Consider the following 16786-nt stretch of genomic DNA (forward strand, 5'->3'; position numbering starts at 1 on the left):
AACTTTAAAAAAAATATTATTCTGTTAGTTAAATTTAATTAAATCATACATTATTTAAAATATCTAAAAGCTAAACATATTTTACGTTCTAAACTTATTTAAACATATTTATTAGCTTTAACTATAACAATAATTCTAAAAGAATCAAAATATCTATAATTTTTAAAATATAATGAAAATAATCATGTTTGAACATTTTCAATGGTAATGATGTTAAAAACTCTTTTAATATTAGTGAGTAGTACACAAATATATTGTTCTGGAAATGTATATCCAATTATTCCACTAACTCGTTTATGCGTTGACTAGCTCGAGTTAATATTTCTAATCACGGTATAAGATATTCTCTCCACAACTAATATCATTTATTACTCATCTGTGCTTGCGGCTCATGTACGATATCCGAAAAGACTTCACACCAAATCATTGCCAGAGCGAGAACGACAGAAAACAGCTAAAATTCTCAGATATAGTTATTATAATTACATAAGTTTGGCATCGCACATTGTATTTTTATTGTAGCAGAAGTAAGTTACTCCGAAAAACAATAAAACTAGATCACCAGGGAGTAATAATCCAGCAAACAGAGGAAACAAAAAAGAATAAGAAGAGAAAAAAGAAGCATCATTCTGCCATCAAAGCCTTAAGACTCAAACCAGCACGGCGAGCTACTCTTCATCCATATCAACGTCATCTTCATCGCGGACTATCTTCATCTTCTTCACTGCCTTAGCAGCATCATTCCTGACAGCCCCGTTAGGAATCTCGATCAGGATATCCGACTTCTGCCCGGTGGCCGCATTCACCAGACCACCGTTCTTCTCCACCTTGTAGGTCAAATCCTTCTTCCCCGAAGCGGCGTCGATATAAACAGTAGAGTTCTCATCAATCTCCTCTTGTATCAACATCTTGGACAATTGGGTCACCACCCTCTTCTCCAGCCACCTCCTAATTGGTCTAGCACCATACACCTGCAAGCCAAGTCAAGCCAAGTAAGAGCTATCAGCCTCAATGTATTATAAAAATAAAAAAAAACAAACAAACAAAATTAGAGCTTGGTCCGATAAGGATCATGAGATTGGTACTTACGGGATCATAGGATTCAGATAGAACAACATCTAAGGCAGCATCAGATACGGCTAAAGCAATGCCTCTCTCAGCAAGACGAACTGCAACGTCCTTCATCTGGAGCCTAGCAACTTTCCTGAGTTGCTCGTGTGACAAGGGGTCGAACACCACCACTTCATCCAGTCGATTCAGCAATTCAGGCCTGAAGTGCTTTCTCACCTGTAATGTTATATACGTGGACAATTTTTTTACTTCTTAATTTTCGGGCATTGAAAGATGTATTAATCCATCATTAAGTTGTAAATGTTGCAGAGACTGCATACCTCCAGCATAACGCGCTCGCGAGCGATTTGCATAGACGACTGCCCCACCATTCCCGCGAGAAGATGCTCGGCGCCCAGATTTGAAGTCATGATGATGACAGTGTTAGTAAAGTCGACGGTTCTGCCTTGCCCGTCGGTCAGCCGACCGTCGTCGAGGACCTGAAGAAGGGTGTTGAAGACGGCGACATGCGCCTTCTCGACCTCATCGAAAAGAATGACACTGTAGGGCCTCCTCCTCACTTGCTCCGTCAGCTGGCCCCCTTCCTCGTGGCCGACGTATCCCGGGGGGGCACCGATAAGCCGAGCAACTGAGTGCTGCTCCATGTACTCAGACATGTCGATGCGAACGAGTAGTTTCTCGTCGTCGAACAGCTGTTCGGCGAGGGCTTTTGCGAGCTCCGTCTTGCCGACTCCGGTCGGACCCAGGAAGAGGAACGAGCCGGTCGGCTGCTGCGGCCGCCCAAGGCCAGCTCTTGATCTCAGCACTGCTTCCGCCACCGCCTCGACCGCTTGGTCCTGGCCGACCACTCTCTTGTGCAACCTCTCCGCTAAGCCCATCAGCCTTTCCTTCTCATTTTGGCCAAGTCTGGTGACAGGAATGCCAGTCCATCGGCTTACAACCTACTCAAAATTAACAAAGTTCAATTCAAATCAGAATAAGATTCATTATTCATCAATTACAGACTCGTAATCTCATTATCGTGTACATACCTCTGCGATATGTTCAGGTCCGACGTTCTCCGTTAGCATAAGATTCTCACCAATATCGCCTTCAAGCTTCGCAATTGCGCCGTCTATTTCTTGGAGGGCACCGTACCGGAGGTCGGCGACTCGGGCCAAATCCATTCTCCGCTCGGCCTCCTGCAGTGTGAACTGCAGCTCTTCGCGCCGCTGCTTTAGCCTCCTGATCTCATCTACTCTCTCCTTCTCCTTCTGGTACTTCATCTTCAATGGTTGCAACTTATCCCTCAAATCATCTAACTCCTTTCTAACCTGAATTTGTCTATCAATGTCAGCATACCCACCAATACCATCTAAAGATTATTCCAAAGAAATTATTAAAAAAAAAATTCTCCACTCACCTCGACAAGCCGAGCTTTGCTGGCTTTGTCCTTCTCCTTCTCAAGCGCATGCCATTCAACTTCCAATTGAATCCTCTTCCTCTCCAGGTTGTCGATCTCTTCAGGCTGACTATCGAGTTGCACCCTCACATTTGCACAAGCTTCGTCAACCAAATCAATTGCCTTATCAGGAAGGTGTCGGCCTTCAAAAATTAACATACAAGACGTTGCCCCCCGTTAGAATTAAAAGTTTTAAGTATAACAAATATAAGAAATACAGCAACAGCGAACCAAATTAGCCCAGAAAAGATGCAATTTTACGGTAGCAAAATTGGGAATTGAATTCTCCCGAGTATGAACTTACCAGTGATGTAGCGACTAGAGAGCTGCGCAGCAACGACGAGTGCCCGGTCCTGAATTCGAACACCATGGTGCCCTTCATACTTCTCCTTCAAACCTCGCAGGATGCTAATGGTGTCCGCGACGCTCGGCTCCGCCACATACACCTGCTGGAATCTCCTCTCAAAGGCGGCATCTTTCTCAACATACTTCCTGTACTCCTCCAACGTCGTCGCGCCGATGCACCGCAATTGCCCTCTCGCAAGCATTGGCTTGAATAAATTCGCTGCATCCATGGATCCTTCTGTGCGCCCAGCGCCAAGCACAAGATGTATCTCATCGATGAATAATATAACCTTCCCCTGTGCTTCCTCCACCTCTTTGAGCACAGACTTAAGCCTTTCCTCGAACTCTCCCCTATACTTCGCTCCAGCGATAAGCGCCCCCATGTCGAGCGCAACGAGGCGGACGTCGAGCAGATTACTCGGCACATCACCGCGGACAATTCTCTGCGCAAGCCCCTCGACGACTGCGGTTTTGCCAACCCCTGGCTCGCCAATGAGTACTGGGTTATTCTTGGTCCGCCGCGAAAGGATGCGAACAACACGACGGATCTCTTCGTCGCGGCCGATGACCGGATCGAGCTTTCCGGCCACCTCGACGAGATCGCGGCCGTAAGTCTTGAGCGCTTGGAAGTTCGTGTCACCGGATGCGCTCTCTACCCGGCGACCCTCCTTCCCACGGAGCTTTTCGACAGCGGAGCGGACGCGGGCAACGCTGACGCCGGCCTCCTTGAGCGCATCAGCAATCTGGGGGTCGTCGAGAATGCCGAGGAGGAGCTGGTCGACGGCGAGGTGGGAGTCACCGCGCGATTTCTGAGACGACTGGGCGCGGCGGATGACTTTAATGAGGGCAGTGGAGGCAGGTACATCATCAGGTGGAGGGGATTGGGAGGGGAGCTTCTTTAGAGCGGAGGAGACAACGCGCTCGAAGGAGTCGGCGGCGGCGGCCGAGTCGCCGGAGTTGGAGGAGGCGGTGGAGATGGCTTGACGAAGGAGGCCGGATTGGTCGGAGGCGAGGGCGGACGCAAGGTGGAGTGGGGTGATCTGCGCGTGGCCGGCGTTGAGTGCGAGCTCGTGGGCGGCAACGAGGGCCTCGTTCGTCTTGTGCGTAAACTTATCCGGATTCATCGTGGATTGCTCGGATAACTAAAGCTATTCGTGGAACAAGTGGGACTGAGATCGCTGTAGAATTGTTCTAGTCTTGAGATTAGGATGGGATAGAAGACGAGGAAGACTGCATTAAAAGGAAAGGAGAAGAGGCGTCTCCAAGCTTCTGGAATTAAAAAGAAGGTGCTCGAATTTGCAGGAGAATGCTGTGCCTCGAGAAGCGCGACATAGCGGTACTTTGACGTCGGATGGACGACACGTGTACACAAGCTCTTATTGGTTGTGGTCGGTTGGTGAGTAGTGCAGTTAAAGGGAATCAAAGAGAAGAGCGCGGGAGGGGTATCAAAGAGAACCAAGTCGTATATGTAAAATTGAATCTAATATTTATTTAATTTTATCAGGTTTAAACTCAAATTAGATTTTATAATAGATAGATGATTTTAATTTTTATATCGATCTGTTCGTTATTAAATTATGCCAAAATCGAGTTTGATTTAAATTTCAGTTGGATAATAGATCAAATTTGATTTGTTTAATAACTAGACACCAGAGCATAAAATTTTAATCATCTCATATAAACGACACAAACTTAATAATAATAATAGTAAGAAAATTATTTTTAGAGAAACTCAAACTTATTCATATTGTGATATATATATTAGAGTAATTCCAAATTCTTTATGTATATAATTTCAATATCAGATTATATAATCACTGTCTAAGAAAACCCTTAAATATTAGTCAGAATTCGCTCCGAATTCAAAGCGATTCTGATCCGAAGCAATTTAAACAATTTACGATTTTGGGTGAGTCAAATTCGGAGTAAATTCATTAGCAAAATAATTTAGATTCAATTATACCGCTAGATAGAGTTATATTATTTACGACTAAGTTTAAATACAAGATTCAAACAATTGTCAAGTCACTTCAACTCTTCATGTTGTTAGCTCATTCAAATTCAAGTTTGTTTCAGGTTGAAATAGTATTGAAATTAAAAATAAAATAGAATTAAGACTAAATTTCTGGGCCTGGTCTACTCAATAGAAGCTTGAACCAAGATAGACCATAATATCAAGCTCGGGTCAGTCACATACACCCCTAGTTGCTGATGGACTTTAAAGCGCAAAATATATGAATAAAAGCCCACCAACATAAGTTCAACAGCAACTGAAACAAGTAGTAGTCACAAATTTTTGAAGAACAGTGCAAGTTAGATGGCATTTGATCATTCATTCTGTACAAGAGATCCAAAAGCACAAACATTTTTTTGATTCACAGGTTGTATCACAAACATGTGGGAGTTCCTGGCATTTTAAGTAGTCAAAACTTCGACAGCCAAATCACATCAAGAATAGCAGATGTAGCTAGCAAGAGACAGCTAAGAAAGGCGAAGGTGATAGACAAAGCCATGAGATCGCAGAAGCGGCGCAGGGGCTTACAGAAGTCTGGAAGGGGCGAGTGTCGGATCCCTGTGCGATTCAAGTTTGTAACTCCAGCTGCAGCCGAACCCGCGCTCATCATTGCATATGCAAAGACCTGTCATTTTTGCAGCAAAGTGTTACTGCTTATCAAGGCAAGCAAGCATAATACACACCTATTCTTCAAGAACAAGAGAACCTTCTCATAATATATGGAAAGATTTAGAGGAGATCCAATAATCCATATTCTGAATTGAATTCCAGACAGGTATTAAAGCATGAATCTTATGATTATCATCAAGTAAAGGATCAGAATATCTTTCAACATCTGATGTACATATGAACATTTGTTGATACACATGCACTGGAATGGCTGGCAAACACGCAATATGTGCGCTAGAATACAAAGATACCTTGGCAATTTGCATACTGCACAAGCACCAAACATATAATGGCATCCAAGTCGGGTAGTTTGCCATTCCTGCTCTAACTCAGCATTTAATTCAATCAGTTAGAACTTCGAGAAAACTAATAGTTAGATGCTTCTTATGCCACTTGAAACCAACAATAGCTGCAAGACTTGTCTTGGCCATATGAAGCATATCAATCAAGAGGGAAAGCGTAATTTTCTGAAGACGATCGCAAAAGTAGACTTGGAAACCTATTATCCACACATTTGCCAGTTCTTCTAAGACACAAAGAAGCCCCATTTGACATTCAAAACTTTGCCCTACTGCTTTTTATCTAAAAGTGATACCTTGACGACTGAACTATGAGTCTAGAGACATAGCATCTAAATGTGTATGCAAAAGGAGGAAATGAAGATCCACACTATGTGAAGACAAAATAAAAAGTAGGGAATATCATTTATCCATTAAACCTATGGCCTTCCAGCAAGATTTTGTCTCCTCTTTACAACTATTACAAGATCCAAAGTACATCCAAAACAAGAGTTAATTTATGACAAAAGAATCTATTAAATTAAGCCACCCACTAGGGATTCAAATATTCATCCAGATCTAATCAGCTTTGCAACCTATGGCAACACATGTCTGGGCTTGACCAATGAATGAATTAATCATTACTACCAAACAAACGCAGACACCACCAAGAACTAATATGTCAATTTGATCCATCAAATGGAACAACCATTAATTTTAAAAACAAATCAGGACCCATTTGCCTTTAAGAAACACAAAAATTTAGACATCTTAATGACCACACAATTCAAAACAGAACAAGATTTTGCTCGCCTATCTTACTAAAACACCCATAAATCTTCAAATCCAACAATTGTTGACATTATATTTTAAGATCAATGAGGAATTTAAGAGTGGGAAGAGATAACAACCTGATCACCAGCGAATAACACCCATGCGTGACTTCTAGATGGGATGATGGGAGCCTTCTTCAGCAGCTTCCTCACGCTCAGAAGCAGCTGCAGCAGTGAATGCGCTGCCACCGCCGCTGATATCCCCACCAGGTATCTAAGAACAGACGGAATTAAAATCACATCTAATCAGCGGTCACCTAAGATGGACGGAGGGGCAGGATATTTCAAATTTTAAGATCAAACTTTCCGTGGTCATAAATGCAGTAGCCGTTAAAGATAAGAAAAAGTTTTTTTTTCGTACATATTATTACTTATATCTTAGATATATTTGCAAAGAATTAAAAAAACGAATCACCTGTAGATTGTAGTCTACGATCCCTTCTTTTTTAACCAAAACACTTTAAAAATACTGCTTTATAAGTTAAGACTTGAGAGGAAACTTTACACAAATAATTTGAAAATTAAAGAAGAAAAAAATACAGGTGGGGGTAAGCAAAAAGAACCCGCACAAAAAAAAATCTGAGCGACGGCCATTATGGGAAGTGGAGGGTAGAGAGAGAGAGAGAGAGAGAGAGAGAGAGAGAGAGAGAGAGAGAGAGAGTATTACTCCATCGAGTCGGAGAAGGACCACTTGGAGTAGAGCGGAAGTTGGAGACCAAAGATGGAAAGGCTTCCCTTCTGCTCCGACGACAGCATCAGTCCAAGAGAAAGCAAGGACGACACCGCCGCCGCCACCCGCAGCAGCGCTACCGCCGTGTCCCATCTCCCCCACTTTGCTAACGTAGCCGCCCCCTTCCTCGCCCCTCCACGGTACGCCCCGTCAGCCGCTGCCGCTACGAGCGGCCCGCTCATCGTACCGGACTCCTCCGCTGCCGCCGCCTCCAGCATCTGGATCCCCACCTCCCCCGCCCCCTTCCTTCCCTTCGCTGTCGTCTCCATTAGTCTCGCTCTCTCTCTCTCTCTCTCTCTCTCCGTTCGTTTTTTTAAGCTCTGGGAGGATGCGACGTAGAGAAAGCCAGTTAGTAGCGTACCAGCGTAACAGGGGTGGAGGAATTCATAAAAAATAAAAGGAGATGAGACGAGCGGGTCCCCGTGGCCATATAACCGGGACGGGAGGACGTCTCCAGCCCGTGAATGTTTGTAGCCAACCAACATGCACTGCCACAGATGACAGGGGTAAAATGGTAACTCCGCCTGGTCATCGTGTGCTACCACCATCTCTTGCTCTGCTTGCTGGATGTATGTATGACTTCGAGTGACACAAATTAAATTTCGAGCACTCTTAACTACAGACAGTGGTTTTCTCTAGTCTGCATATAAGCAGGCTTCGTTAGTCAAGCGAGGCATCTTATAATTAACCTAGTGCCGAGATTATTTAGCTGTTAACATTTGGAAGCTCAAATAACGCCTTCCTTTATCCCATTAAGACAAATGAATATTAATTAAACTAACAAAGAGAACATATTCAATACCGGCAACGTTCGTGTTTTTTCCTTGCCCTCGATCATCTCAAAGTTTCAACCTTACATCCAATTAGAGACACTAGCTTTAACAACAAACAGAGTTTTTGACAAATCTATTATATCTGATAAAGAATAGTATCATTCTGTTATACTTTAAAAAAATATTCATCAAACTACTACACTTATTTTCATATAATCACCATGTCAGCGAGATAATTGCTGTTTAGGAAAGCAAATTAATAAAATATTTTCTGAGACAAAAATTTATATAATATATCTTATAAGAAAGAGAATCTCTTTTGTTATAAATTTTATGTTCCTAAAGGAGTTCTTCTAAAATAATAGAAATCGCTGACCAAAAGAGAGAATTTATAAATCAATTTCTGAGTGATTTACTTAAAAATCTACATGACTGCTTACATAGTAAAAACTTTAGTAATTTTATAATATATTATATCAATTTTAACGTGGAGCTTGAAATAGACATTAAGAGACAAAACAGGGAAACCTAGGCAGGCCCATGACGGAAAAGAACAAAGCTTATCCGTATGTCTATATCTATACACAGGAGCTCACAGAATCTCCTGCTACTGTGTTAGACCTTTCTATATGAACAACTTGAACAATAAACTGTTTTCATACGTCTCATATACTCAACCAATTCGTTTTCCCAACTGGCTAGGTGGACAGAACCAATCTTTCATAAAATAACAAAACTTAATTTGGCTACAACATGTGCCACTTAACTGCAGCATCTTACTATTCCTACATAAACTCCTCAAAATACTTAAGCCACATCGACGCAATATCCTACAATTCTTACATATATTCGAAGAAGAGATGGGCCAAAATTTTCATGTTCAGGCCCGGCTACAGGGCCAGAGCTTAGGAGCAGTGACTCTGTAGAAGGGCACATGTTACAGTCCTAAGTCCAGGATTAAAACTAAGTCATCCAAATTGGATATTGAAAATAATAATGATACATATTTTTTTTTTCTAAATAGCACAATTGAATGAAATTTATCTCATTTCCATTTATTTCCAAACAGTAAAATTCAGTATGAATTGAATTCAACTTATTCTTAATTTCTTATGAACTCTGAGTGTATACAAATACAGACCCTACAAGCATAATCTCCTATGCATATTCACCCTTAGAAAGTCCATGTTTTCCTAGGAATGGTCCAAAATTATCTTATTCATATCAATCTTATCCATAAATGAATAAATCATTTGACAAACTAAGGAGCATTGTAACTCACATCAATTTAAACTAAAGTAATGATCATCATCCCAAAATAAGAGTTTTAGGTGCTGACCTTCTAAAGCTCGGGGGTCACTGCAACTCACATCACTACGTTTGCAGAGCTAAACCCAGGACTCTTCCCCACACTTCTATCCCTCATCAATCTCCTCACCCTCTCCACCTCCCCCCACATCTCTGCACCCGCATAAATATTCGACAAAACCACGTAGACCCCATCATTCCACGGCTCTAACTCCACCAGCTTCCCCGCCGCCCATTCCCCAACTACGACATTCGCATGCTTCTCGCATGCCCCAAGCAATGTGCCCCATATAACTACATTCGCCACCATTGGCATTCTCCTCTCCACCACCTCCCTCGCCTCCTCCACCCTCCCCACCCTCCCCAGCATATCAACTACACATCCATAATGTGCCACAGTGGGCTCCACCCAAATGTCCCCCTTTTCCATTGCTTCCAAGTATTCCATCCCCTGATCCACCATACCACCATGCGCACATGCACAGAGCACACCTACCATCGTCACGTGATTCGGCCGTATCCCCTCTTTCCTCATTGCATTGAACAGCTCAACCGCCATGCGTTCCTCGCCATGCATTGCAAGGCCAGTAATCATGGACGTCCATGATGACACATCCCTGTTAGGCATTTTATCAAATAGTTTTCGTGAGAGGTCAGTTCTTCCGCATTTGGCATACATATCTACCAACGAATTCGATACCATTACTTCCAATCGCTCAAAATGCCGGCATTGTAACACACATTTGTGGATTTGCTTAGCCAAACCAATGTCTCCTAACCCACCACACGCCGAGACCACGCTCACCATCGTCACATCATCAGGCACAAGCCCACTACTTCTCAACTCCACAAAAACCTCCATGGCTTCCATCAACTGCCCGTTTTGGGCAAGACCGCTTATAAGCGAGTTCCAAGACCCGAGCTTTCGTTCGGGATTTCCGTCGAACATTCTGCGCGCGGAGTCAAACTGACCGGCTTTAGAGTAGACGTTGATGAGGCCGCTCTCGCAGTACTCGTTCCTCTCCAACCCGCGCTTGACGGCGGCGGCGTGGAGCTCTCTGCTCGCGCCGAGGTCGAAGGTCGTGGAGGCAGCCTTGAAGGCGATGGGAAGGGAATACGAGTCCGGCGCGAAGCCTGCTCGAGACATGGCAACGTAGACACGGAGGGCAGCGCGAGGCGAGCCAACCCGGAGGTAGGCGCGCATAAGGGTGTTCCAGTGAAAGGAGGTGAGGAGGAGGTGGCAGCGGAGCACGTGGGCATGGAGTTGGGGCGGGGTGGATGGGTCGGTGGCGGCCTCGAGGCGAGCCGCGGCCGAGTTAGCTTGGTCGAGGTGGGGGTTTGCGTTGGAGCAGATGGGCATTGGCGAATGAGAGGTGGGTTTTGGGGTGGTTTTGGGTAGACGAGAGAAGAAGAAAGGAGAGAGGCCGTTGAAGGCATAATTGGCTAAGTTATGGGGTAAGTGCATCAGGGAAGCCCAGAGTTAACATTAACATACAATGGAATACTTCTTAAACAACTAGCTGGAAGAGCAATACATAGATGATACCACTTATTAGTGCAGATTCATTCCCAAAAGGCAACAAAAGAAGAAGCTATTAGCCTCCATTCTGTTCTGTGGGTCTTTCCTTGCATTACAATCACATGTATCTATCTACCTCCTGGTCTACTATCTGTATGAACAAAACACCAAATTTTGACTGCATAAAAAGCAGGGTCTATTTTGATTCAGATATTCTCGGAATATTTATTACCAATCAATTGGGGGTAAATGGTAAACTAAGTTAACTATCCTTTAACATTGTAATCACCATTACTTGAGCACGTGCGCGGGAAGCAAGGTGGAAGCGGGTCGTCGTCATTCGTCAAACCACGCATCTTGGACCACCTTTGTTGGTGGTGGGCTTTTGCCTTTGGGGCTCCGCCACGTGATACCTGACACCTGATCCAGCTACCATCACGTGCCTCCGCGGGCCCAGACATAATAACATCAAGGCTCCAGTGATTCATAAGTGGATAAGAGTAGAAAAATAATTAAGAATTATGTGTGACGATTAGTTAGTGCCTCGTGATTCCCGAGGCACGTCTTTGGTAAACTAGACGTGAGTTATCTCCTCATTCTCTAAATGCGGATTCATCTAGGGATCAGAGGCTCGTTGGATGTAGTACGAATGGCTAGTCGACACGTGTAACGGAGAGGTTCTGCTCTGCTTCTTACCGTAGAAAGTGGAGATCGAGAGTACGTGTCATGAACTAAACCATCGGATTAGTCTACGTCGAGCTGTAACCACTGTGCCTAAACGTGGGCCTGGGAATCTTTAATAAGGGCCCAGTGTGCAACTAGGAGTAGGTCAAAAGAGAAATTGTAAATAATAAATAAATAAATAGAGTCAGGGAAAAAATATTTAGGGCGCGATTCCCGAGGAAAGAGGAAGGCAGCCAAGCGGAATCCGGCAGGAAACTTGGACGCTAATGCACGAGTCACTGCGACAGACACTGTTAGATCGATTCCTAAGGCGAGTTGGGATGAAAACTTGGAATAATTAATCTCCTCTCCTCTGTTCTCAAATTTGCTAAATTCCACTTTTTACTTATCACAAGTGTAATTGTGGATAGCATAGTAATTAAAAGGAAATGCGGGGGCAAAGTAAGGGGCAGTGGGCTGCAGGGCAATAAGCTAGGCTGGTAAAGGAACGCCATTTTCTTTTCCACCTCCATACATAATTAATCTCTTCACCCCATCTTTCGCTTTATTTACCTCTTGGAGTCCTCCATTTCAGCTCTCCTCCCCTATATCTCTATAGAATTAAGTCCCCAAACTAGACACAGTTGAGTTGAGCATCCAATGGAGGCGGCGTCGGCGGCGTACTTGCACGGTGGCCATTGCAGGGCTGGGTCGACACAATTCGCGCCGGAGAAGAAGGCCGACCACTTTATTGTAGAAGACCTGCTCGACTTCTCCAACGACCAGGAGGAGGAGGACGACGCCGTCGAGGGAAACTCGTCGACCGACTCGTCAACCATCAACGCCGTCAATAGCTTCAACTCCTCCTCCTCTTCCGTCGACAATGGCGCCTCTCGGAGCTTAGCCTACGACCTCTGCGAGCCGGTGATTGCCATTCTTCTAAATTCTCATTTACTTTGTATTTCGGAAGTATATTTTTTTAAGAACCCTTTTTTTTTTTTTTTTGAAGTCATGAAGTGCAATTTTTTCCTATTACTTGGTACGTTTTCTAAATTAAGTAGAAAAAAAACCCAAATGAGGAAAGTTTGCAATAGTTTTAACAGATGATTTTTTTTTTCCGTTTGTGGGTGCAGTACGAGGAGTTGGCCGAGCTGGAATGGCTCTCGAACTTCGTGGAGGACTCCTTTTCCAGTGAAGACTTCCAGAAGCTTCACCACATTACGGGGATGAAATCCACCTCGTACTCCGCTCCCGATTCAGAATCCCGAGGCAACCTCGCCATTACCAAGCCGGTTACTTCGCTGCGGCCGGAGCCGCCAGCCACCGGCAAGGCCCGGAGCAAGCGTTCCCGCGCCGCACCTTCCAGTTGGTCGTCGGAATTCCTCGTCCTCTTGCCATCGCCGGCCTCGTTCTCGGAGTCCGAGCTCCTCGTAGAAGCGATCGCAGGGAAGAAGACGGCGAAGTCGGCAAAGAAGCGGGACCCCGCCGCTTGCCGGGCATTGGCAGCGGCCCATGACGGCCGGAAGTGCCTGCATTGCGCGACCGACAAGACGCCGCAGTGGCGGACGGGGCCGATGGGGCCGAAGACTCTCTGCAATGCCTGCGGCGTGCGGTACAAGTCGGGGCGGCTCGTTCCGGAGTACCGGCCGGCGGCGAGCCCGACGTTTGTGCTCTCGAAGCATTCGAATTCTCACCGGAAAGTGCTCGAGCTCCGCCGCCAGAAGGAGCTCCAGCCACAACCACACCAACAACAGCATATCCATTCTGCCGCTGCCATCTTCGACGGTGCGCCTTCGGAATCCGGCGACGACTTCTTGATTCACCAGCACATAGCCGCCGATTTCTGCGACTGATTAAATTCTAGGAAGATTAGTTTAATATGCTTTGAGCGCTTTTTGGGCTCCCTAGTCCCTACCATTTATTCTATAAATTAATTTTTAGGGAGATCATTAGCTTGTATTCCAGATTTTTGTTTTCATTAAAAAAAAATCTGAAATTAGAACAAAACACTGAGCACGTGTCTGCACCAACGAGCACGTGCAAAGTAGTGGAGCTAAACTCTTTCACCACGACCACGGGGCCATTATGCTGTCATAATATCATGATGGACAGTTGCTTCGCTTTCACGACAATGCTTTTTCTCACTATTAAGGTGATTAGTTATCTCTCCCATTACCCGTGCCTTTAATTTGGTGATGAGCTTTATAGACAATTTATTAAATACAAAAAAGAAAAGAAAAAGGGCTAGAGTTCATATTTGGGCCAGGCCCAACTAGCCATGGAAGAAAGTATCAGAGCCTAATACAACTTCGTTCCGTTACAAATGCGTTACGCCGACTTGTCCTCTGCCACGCTTGCAATTTCTTCTTCCAACCTCTTCGCCACGCCACGTGCTAACTTCTCCAGGTACGCAACAAACCCCTCCCGCGTCCACCCTTTCACCGGATCCGACGCAAAGGACCACTCGACGCAGCACCCTTCCGGAACGGATACGATCCGGATCGTGGCCGCGTACGACCCGAATCCTTTGTTGGTCTCCACGATCTCGTAGGTGTAGGAGCGTCCGACCGGATCGAACTCGACCAACCTCTCCTTGGACCAACCCACCGGCTGGCCCGGATCGGCCCGGTTGACGGATCCGGCGCAGTACCTCACGCACCCGGGCTGGTCCTCCACGCCGTCCAGCTTGCGACACGTGTGAAGAGAAGGAACCCACCTGTTTAGGCTGCAGAATTCCCCGAGGAGGGACCAGGCCTGGTCCGGCGTGGGGCCCGAGACCTTCGCCTTCACCTCGCCTTTCCACTTCGGCTCTGGGTTTGAGTTCTGGTCCATTATGAGCGAGAGAGAAGATTTGGTTTAGGATTGGTGTTAGGATTAGGATTAAAATAATAAGAGACATCTCATAGCAGGGGGTGTATTTAAAAGTAGCAAGTGGCGAGCATGCATGCATTTGGTGGATTGGATCACATTTTTGAGATCCAAGAGTGTATCTGTGTATATCTAGTCGGATTGGCTCACTGACTAAATTTTGCCACGTGGTTGTATGTATTCAAGACATACTCCTCAAAGTATTACTAGCGGATATGCTATATACGGGGAATAATTATGGGAAGATATTGTAAGCAATCCTAAGAATTATTCTAATTCTCTCTCTAGAAATATCTAGCTACGATGATTGGACTCCCGGAAATAATAATGAAGTATTTTTCCACTGAAAACCCCAGAAGCTTTGAGAAATGCTATCATGAAAGCGTCTTCCTCAACAATTAGACAATTTTTTTTTCTAATAAAAAACTTATAATATAATAAGCATTTTGGAGGTTTTATATGACTAAGGTTGTTAAAGTGCCCATGAAAAATAATAGATATAATTATCTCTATTTCTCTTATTTTTTTCTTATTTTATTATCAGTCCATTGCGTCGTTTCTAGCGGGTTTAGACATAGTGATTAAAATCACATAGCTGATAGCCCACATCTAGGTCCACTAAGAGGTGGTGAGGTATACGTAGAAAGTTTCAACAGTAGTTATGAAATTAACTTGAAAGGTGGTGGTAGTAATAGTAGTAGTATCACTAGTCGTCCGTCGTAGTTATCCTTGTGGTTAGGCTCCATAATAGAGTCGTAATTTAGCGGTTCAAATATGCCTATCACTTATTAAATGCATTGCAAGAAGAGAAGAAAAAAAAGGATACTTAACTTTGCAAATGTGGGCCGTATGCCGGGAGAAATTTTCTAATTAGGAGTCGTATTCATACGAGTATGGCATGGCCACGTATAAGGAACGCATACATTTTTCTTCTATGACTTCCCCCACCCCATCCCCCCGAGTTAGGTGTCTCTAATTCTTTCCTTCAAATCTTCTTTTCTTCCATATATTTCAAGAGTTTTAAGAGCATATAAATATGCAATTCAAAACTTTATTAAATTAAATTTAGGAGAAGTTACTAGCCAGGTCCATCAAATGGACCCATCACCCCCACAATAATTGAGGACCAAACAATTATTTCACAAAAAATATTCCAAAATATATGACTCAAAACTCAATCTACACTTCAATGAATCATGATAATTTCTTCCTCTCAAATTAATTTTAAAAAAGAAGAAGAAGAAGAAGAAGAAGAAGAAGAAGAAGAAGAAGAAGAAGAAGAAAACCAATAATTTCCTGCCACCTTTAAATACCCTCCTCCTCCCCCACTTCCCTTACCTGCACCTCTCCACATAACTCTCTCAATCCTCCCTCAAAGCTACTCCTAAACCCGGAAAAAGAAACAAAATTTCCTCCAAAAAAAGCCCAAAAAAGAAGGAAAAAGAGGAAGAAAAATGGAATCAAGTGGGCCACCAAGGGCAGCCAAGCAACTATGGCACATCATACGTGCAGTTTACTATATGATGCTGAAAGGCATCTCCAAGCACAACCTAATGCTCGAACTCCACCTCCTCTTCAAGCGCGGCAAGATCGCCGGCAAGGCTATCTCCGGCATCCTCACCCACCACCACCACTACCACACCACCCTCGCCGGCAATAGCTACCCGGCCGCCTTCTCCTGCCGCACCATGGACCCCGCCGCCGCCGTCTACGTGCCCAGAGAAGTCGAGTTCAGCTGCAGCAACACTCCCTCCTTCCCCTTCCTCTACCTCTCCAAGCGAAAGAATCATCATCACTACGACAATCATTTGCATCAACACTTCCATCGCCGCCGCGGCCGCCACCACAGTCGCGAGTCCTTGTACGAGTACGATGCCGCCGCGATAGCTAAGGTCTTCGAGGTGCTTAACGACTCCGATTCGACGAGCGGAGGAGATTCCCCGGTCTGGAGCTACGCGAAGAGCCCGGTAGCGGCGGTGAGGCACGTCAGGATAACGGACTCGCCGTTCCCGGTGATCGAGGAGGGGGAGGTGGAGGTGGAGGTGGACGGAGGGGTGGATAGGAAGGCGGAGGAGTTCATAAAGTGGTTTCATGAGCAGCAGCGCTTGCAACAGCGTGGTGCAACTCCGGATGTAAGGTATTGGGATTAAAATCTCTTACAGAATGGAAGATTAGGGGGGCTAAGAGAATGTTGTACGTAGTAGTTAGTTGTTCAGATTCTCTGAGTGCTCTTTTGTATTATAATGTTGATCTATCTATCTATCTTTTTTCTTT

General features: G+C 44.7%; 6 protein-coding genes across 6 annotated transcripts; 2 read left to right on the plus strand and 4 right to left on the minus strand.

Moving 5' to 3' along the window:
* Positions 1-442: 442 nt before the first annotated feature.
* LOC140789662 (chaperone protein ClpB1) lies at positions 443-4170 on the minus strand. Its single transcript, XM_073139441.1, has 6 exons — positions 2817-4170; positions 2474-2655; positions 2103-2384; positions 1392-2012; positions 1090-1287; positions 443-971 (listed from the first exon to the last, which is right to left on the minus strand). Exons 1-6 carry the CDS (start codon positions 3979-3981, stop codon positions 669-671), a joined length of 2751 nt encoding a protein of 916 aa, XP_072995542.1. The 5' UTR covers positions 3982-4170; the 3' UTR covers positions 443-668.
* Positions 4171-5150: 980 nt separating this feature from the next.
* On the minus strand, positions 5151-7650 carry LOC140789648 (CASP-like protein 3A1). The gene is made up of 3 exons (XM_073139426.1): positions 7319-7650; positions 6730-6865; positions 5151-5496 (listed from the first exon to the last, which is right to left on the minus strand). The coding sequence occupies exons 1-3, from the start codon at positions 7648-7650 to the stop codon at positions 5281-5283; spliced, it is 684 nt and encodes a 227-aa protein (XP_072995527.1). The 3' UTR covers positions 5151-5280.
* Positions 7651-9520: 1870 nt separating this feature from the next.
* LOC140789646 (pentatricopeptide repeat-containing protein At1g77170, mitochondrial-like) lies at positions 9521-11098 on the minus strand. Its single transcript, XM_073139424.1, has one exon. The coding sequence runs from the start codon at positions 10925-10927 to the stop codon at positions 9521-9523; it is 1407 nt and encodes a 468-aa protein (XP_072995525.1). The 5' UTR covers positions 10928-11098.
* Positions 11099-12135: 1037 nt separating this feature from the next.
* LOC140789647 (GATA transcription factor 9-like) lies at positions 12136-13651 on the plus strand. Its single transcript, XM_073139425.1, has 2 exons — positions 12136-12568; positions 12778-13651. Exons 1-2 carry the CDS (start codon positions 12305-12307, stop codon positions 13495-13497), a joined length of 984 nt encoding a protein of 327 aa, XP_072995526.1. The 5' UTR covers positions 12136-12304; the 3' UTR covers positions 13498-13651.
* Positions 13652-13823: 172 nt separating this feature from the next.
* LOC140789649 (lachrymatory-factor synthase-like) lies at positions 13824-14505 on the minus strand. The gene has a single exon (XM_073139427.1). It carries the CDS (start codon positions 14474-14476, stop codon positions 13973-13975), a length of 504 nt encoding a protein of 167 aa, XP_072995528.1. The 5' UTR covers positions 14477-14505; the 3' UTR covers positions 13824-13972.
* A 1461-nt stretch (positions 14506-15966) lies between these two features.
* Positions 15967-16662, plus strand: LOC140789199 (uncharacterized). Its single transcript, XM_073138806.1, has one exon. It carries the CDS (start codon positions 15967-15969, stop codon positions 16660-16662), a length of 696 nt encoding a protein of 231 aa, XP_072994907.1.
* The last annotated feature ends 124 nt before the right edge of the window (positions 16663-16786 follow it).

This window comes from Typha latifolia, chromosome 5 (genome assembly GCF_019914945.1).
Source record: "Typha latifolia isolate L0001 chromosome 5, TyphaL0001v2, whole genome shotgun sequence".
NCBI lineage: Eukaryota > Viridiplantae > Streptophyta > Magnoliopsida > Poales > Typhaceae > Typha > Typha latifolia.

Coding starts and splice junctions, on each gene's coding strand:
- LOC140789646 (XM_073139424.1), bottom strand. CDS start 10,927: ATGCACTTACCCCATAACTTAGCCAATTATGCCTTCAACGGCCTCTCT.
- LOC140789662 (XM_073139441.1), bottom strand. CDS start 3,981: ATGAATCCGGATAAGTTTACGCACAAGACGAACGAGGCCCTCGTTGCC. Junction 2,013..2,102: donor GACCTGAACATATCGCAGAG/GTATGTACACGA, acceptor AATTTTGAGTAG/GTTGTAAGCCGATGGACTGG. Junction 972..1,089: donor TATCTGAATCCTATGATCCC/GTAAGTACCAAT, acceptor CTTGGCTTGCAG/GTGTATGGTGCTAGACCAAT.
- LOC140789199 (XM_073138806.1), top strand. CDS start 15,967: ATGGAATCAAGTGGGCCACCAAGGGCAGCCAAGCAACTATGGCACATC.
- LOC140789647 (XM_073139425.1), top strand. CDS start 12,305: ATGGAGGCGGCGTCGGCGGCGTACTTGCACGGTGGCCATTGCAGGGCT. Junction 12,569..12,777: donor CCTACGACCTCTGCGAGCCG/GTGATTGCCATT, acceptor TTGTGGGTGCAG/TACGAGGAGTTGGCCGAGCT.
- LOC140789649 (XM_073139427.1), bottom strand. CDS start 14,476: ATGGACCAGAACTCAAACCCAGAGCCGAAGTGGAAAGGCGAGGTGAAG.
- LOC140789648 (XM_073139426.1), bottom strand. CDS start 7,650: ATGGAGACGACAGCGAAGGGAAGGAAGGGGGCGGGGGAGGTGGGGATC. Junction 6,866..7,318: donor TCCTTCTCCGACTCGATGGA/GTAATACTCTCT, acceptor GTCTGTTCTTAG/ATACCTGGTGGGGATATCAG. Junction 5,497..6,729: donor TGTTATTCGCTGGTGATCAG/GTTGTTATCTCT, acceptor CAAAAATGACAG/GTCTTTGCATATGCAATGAT.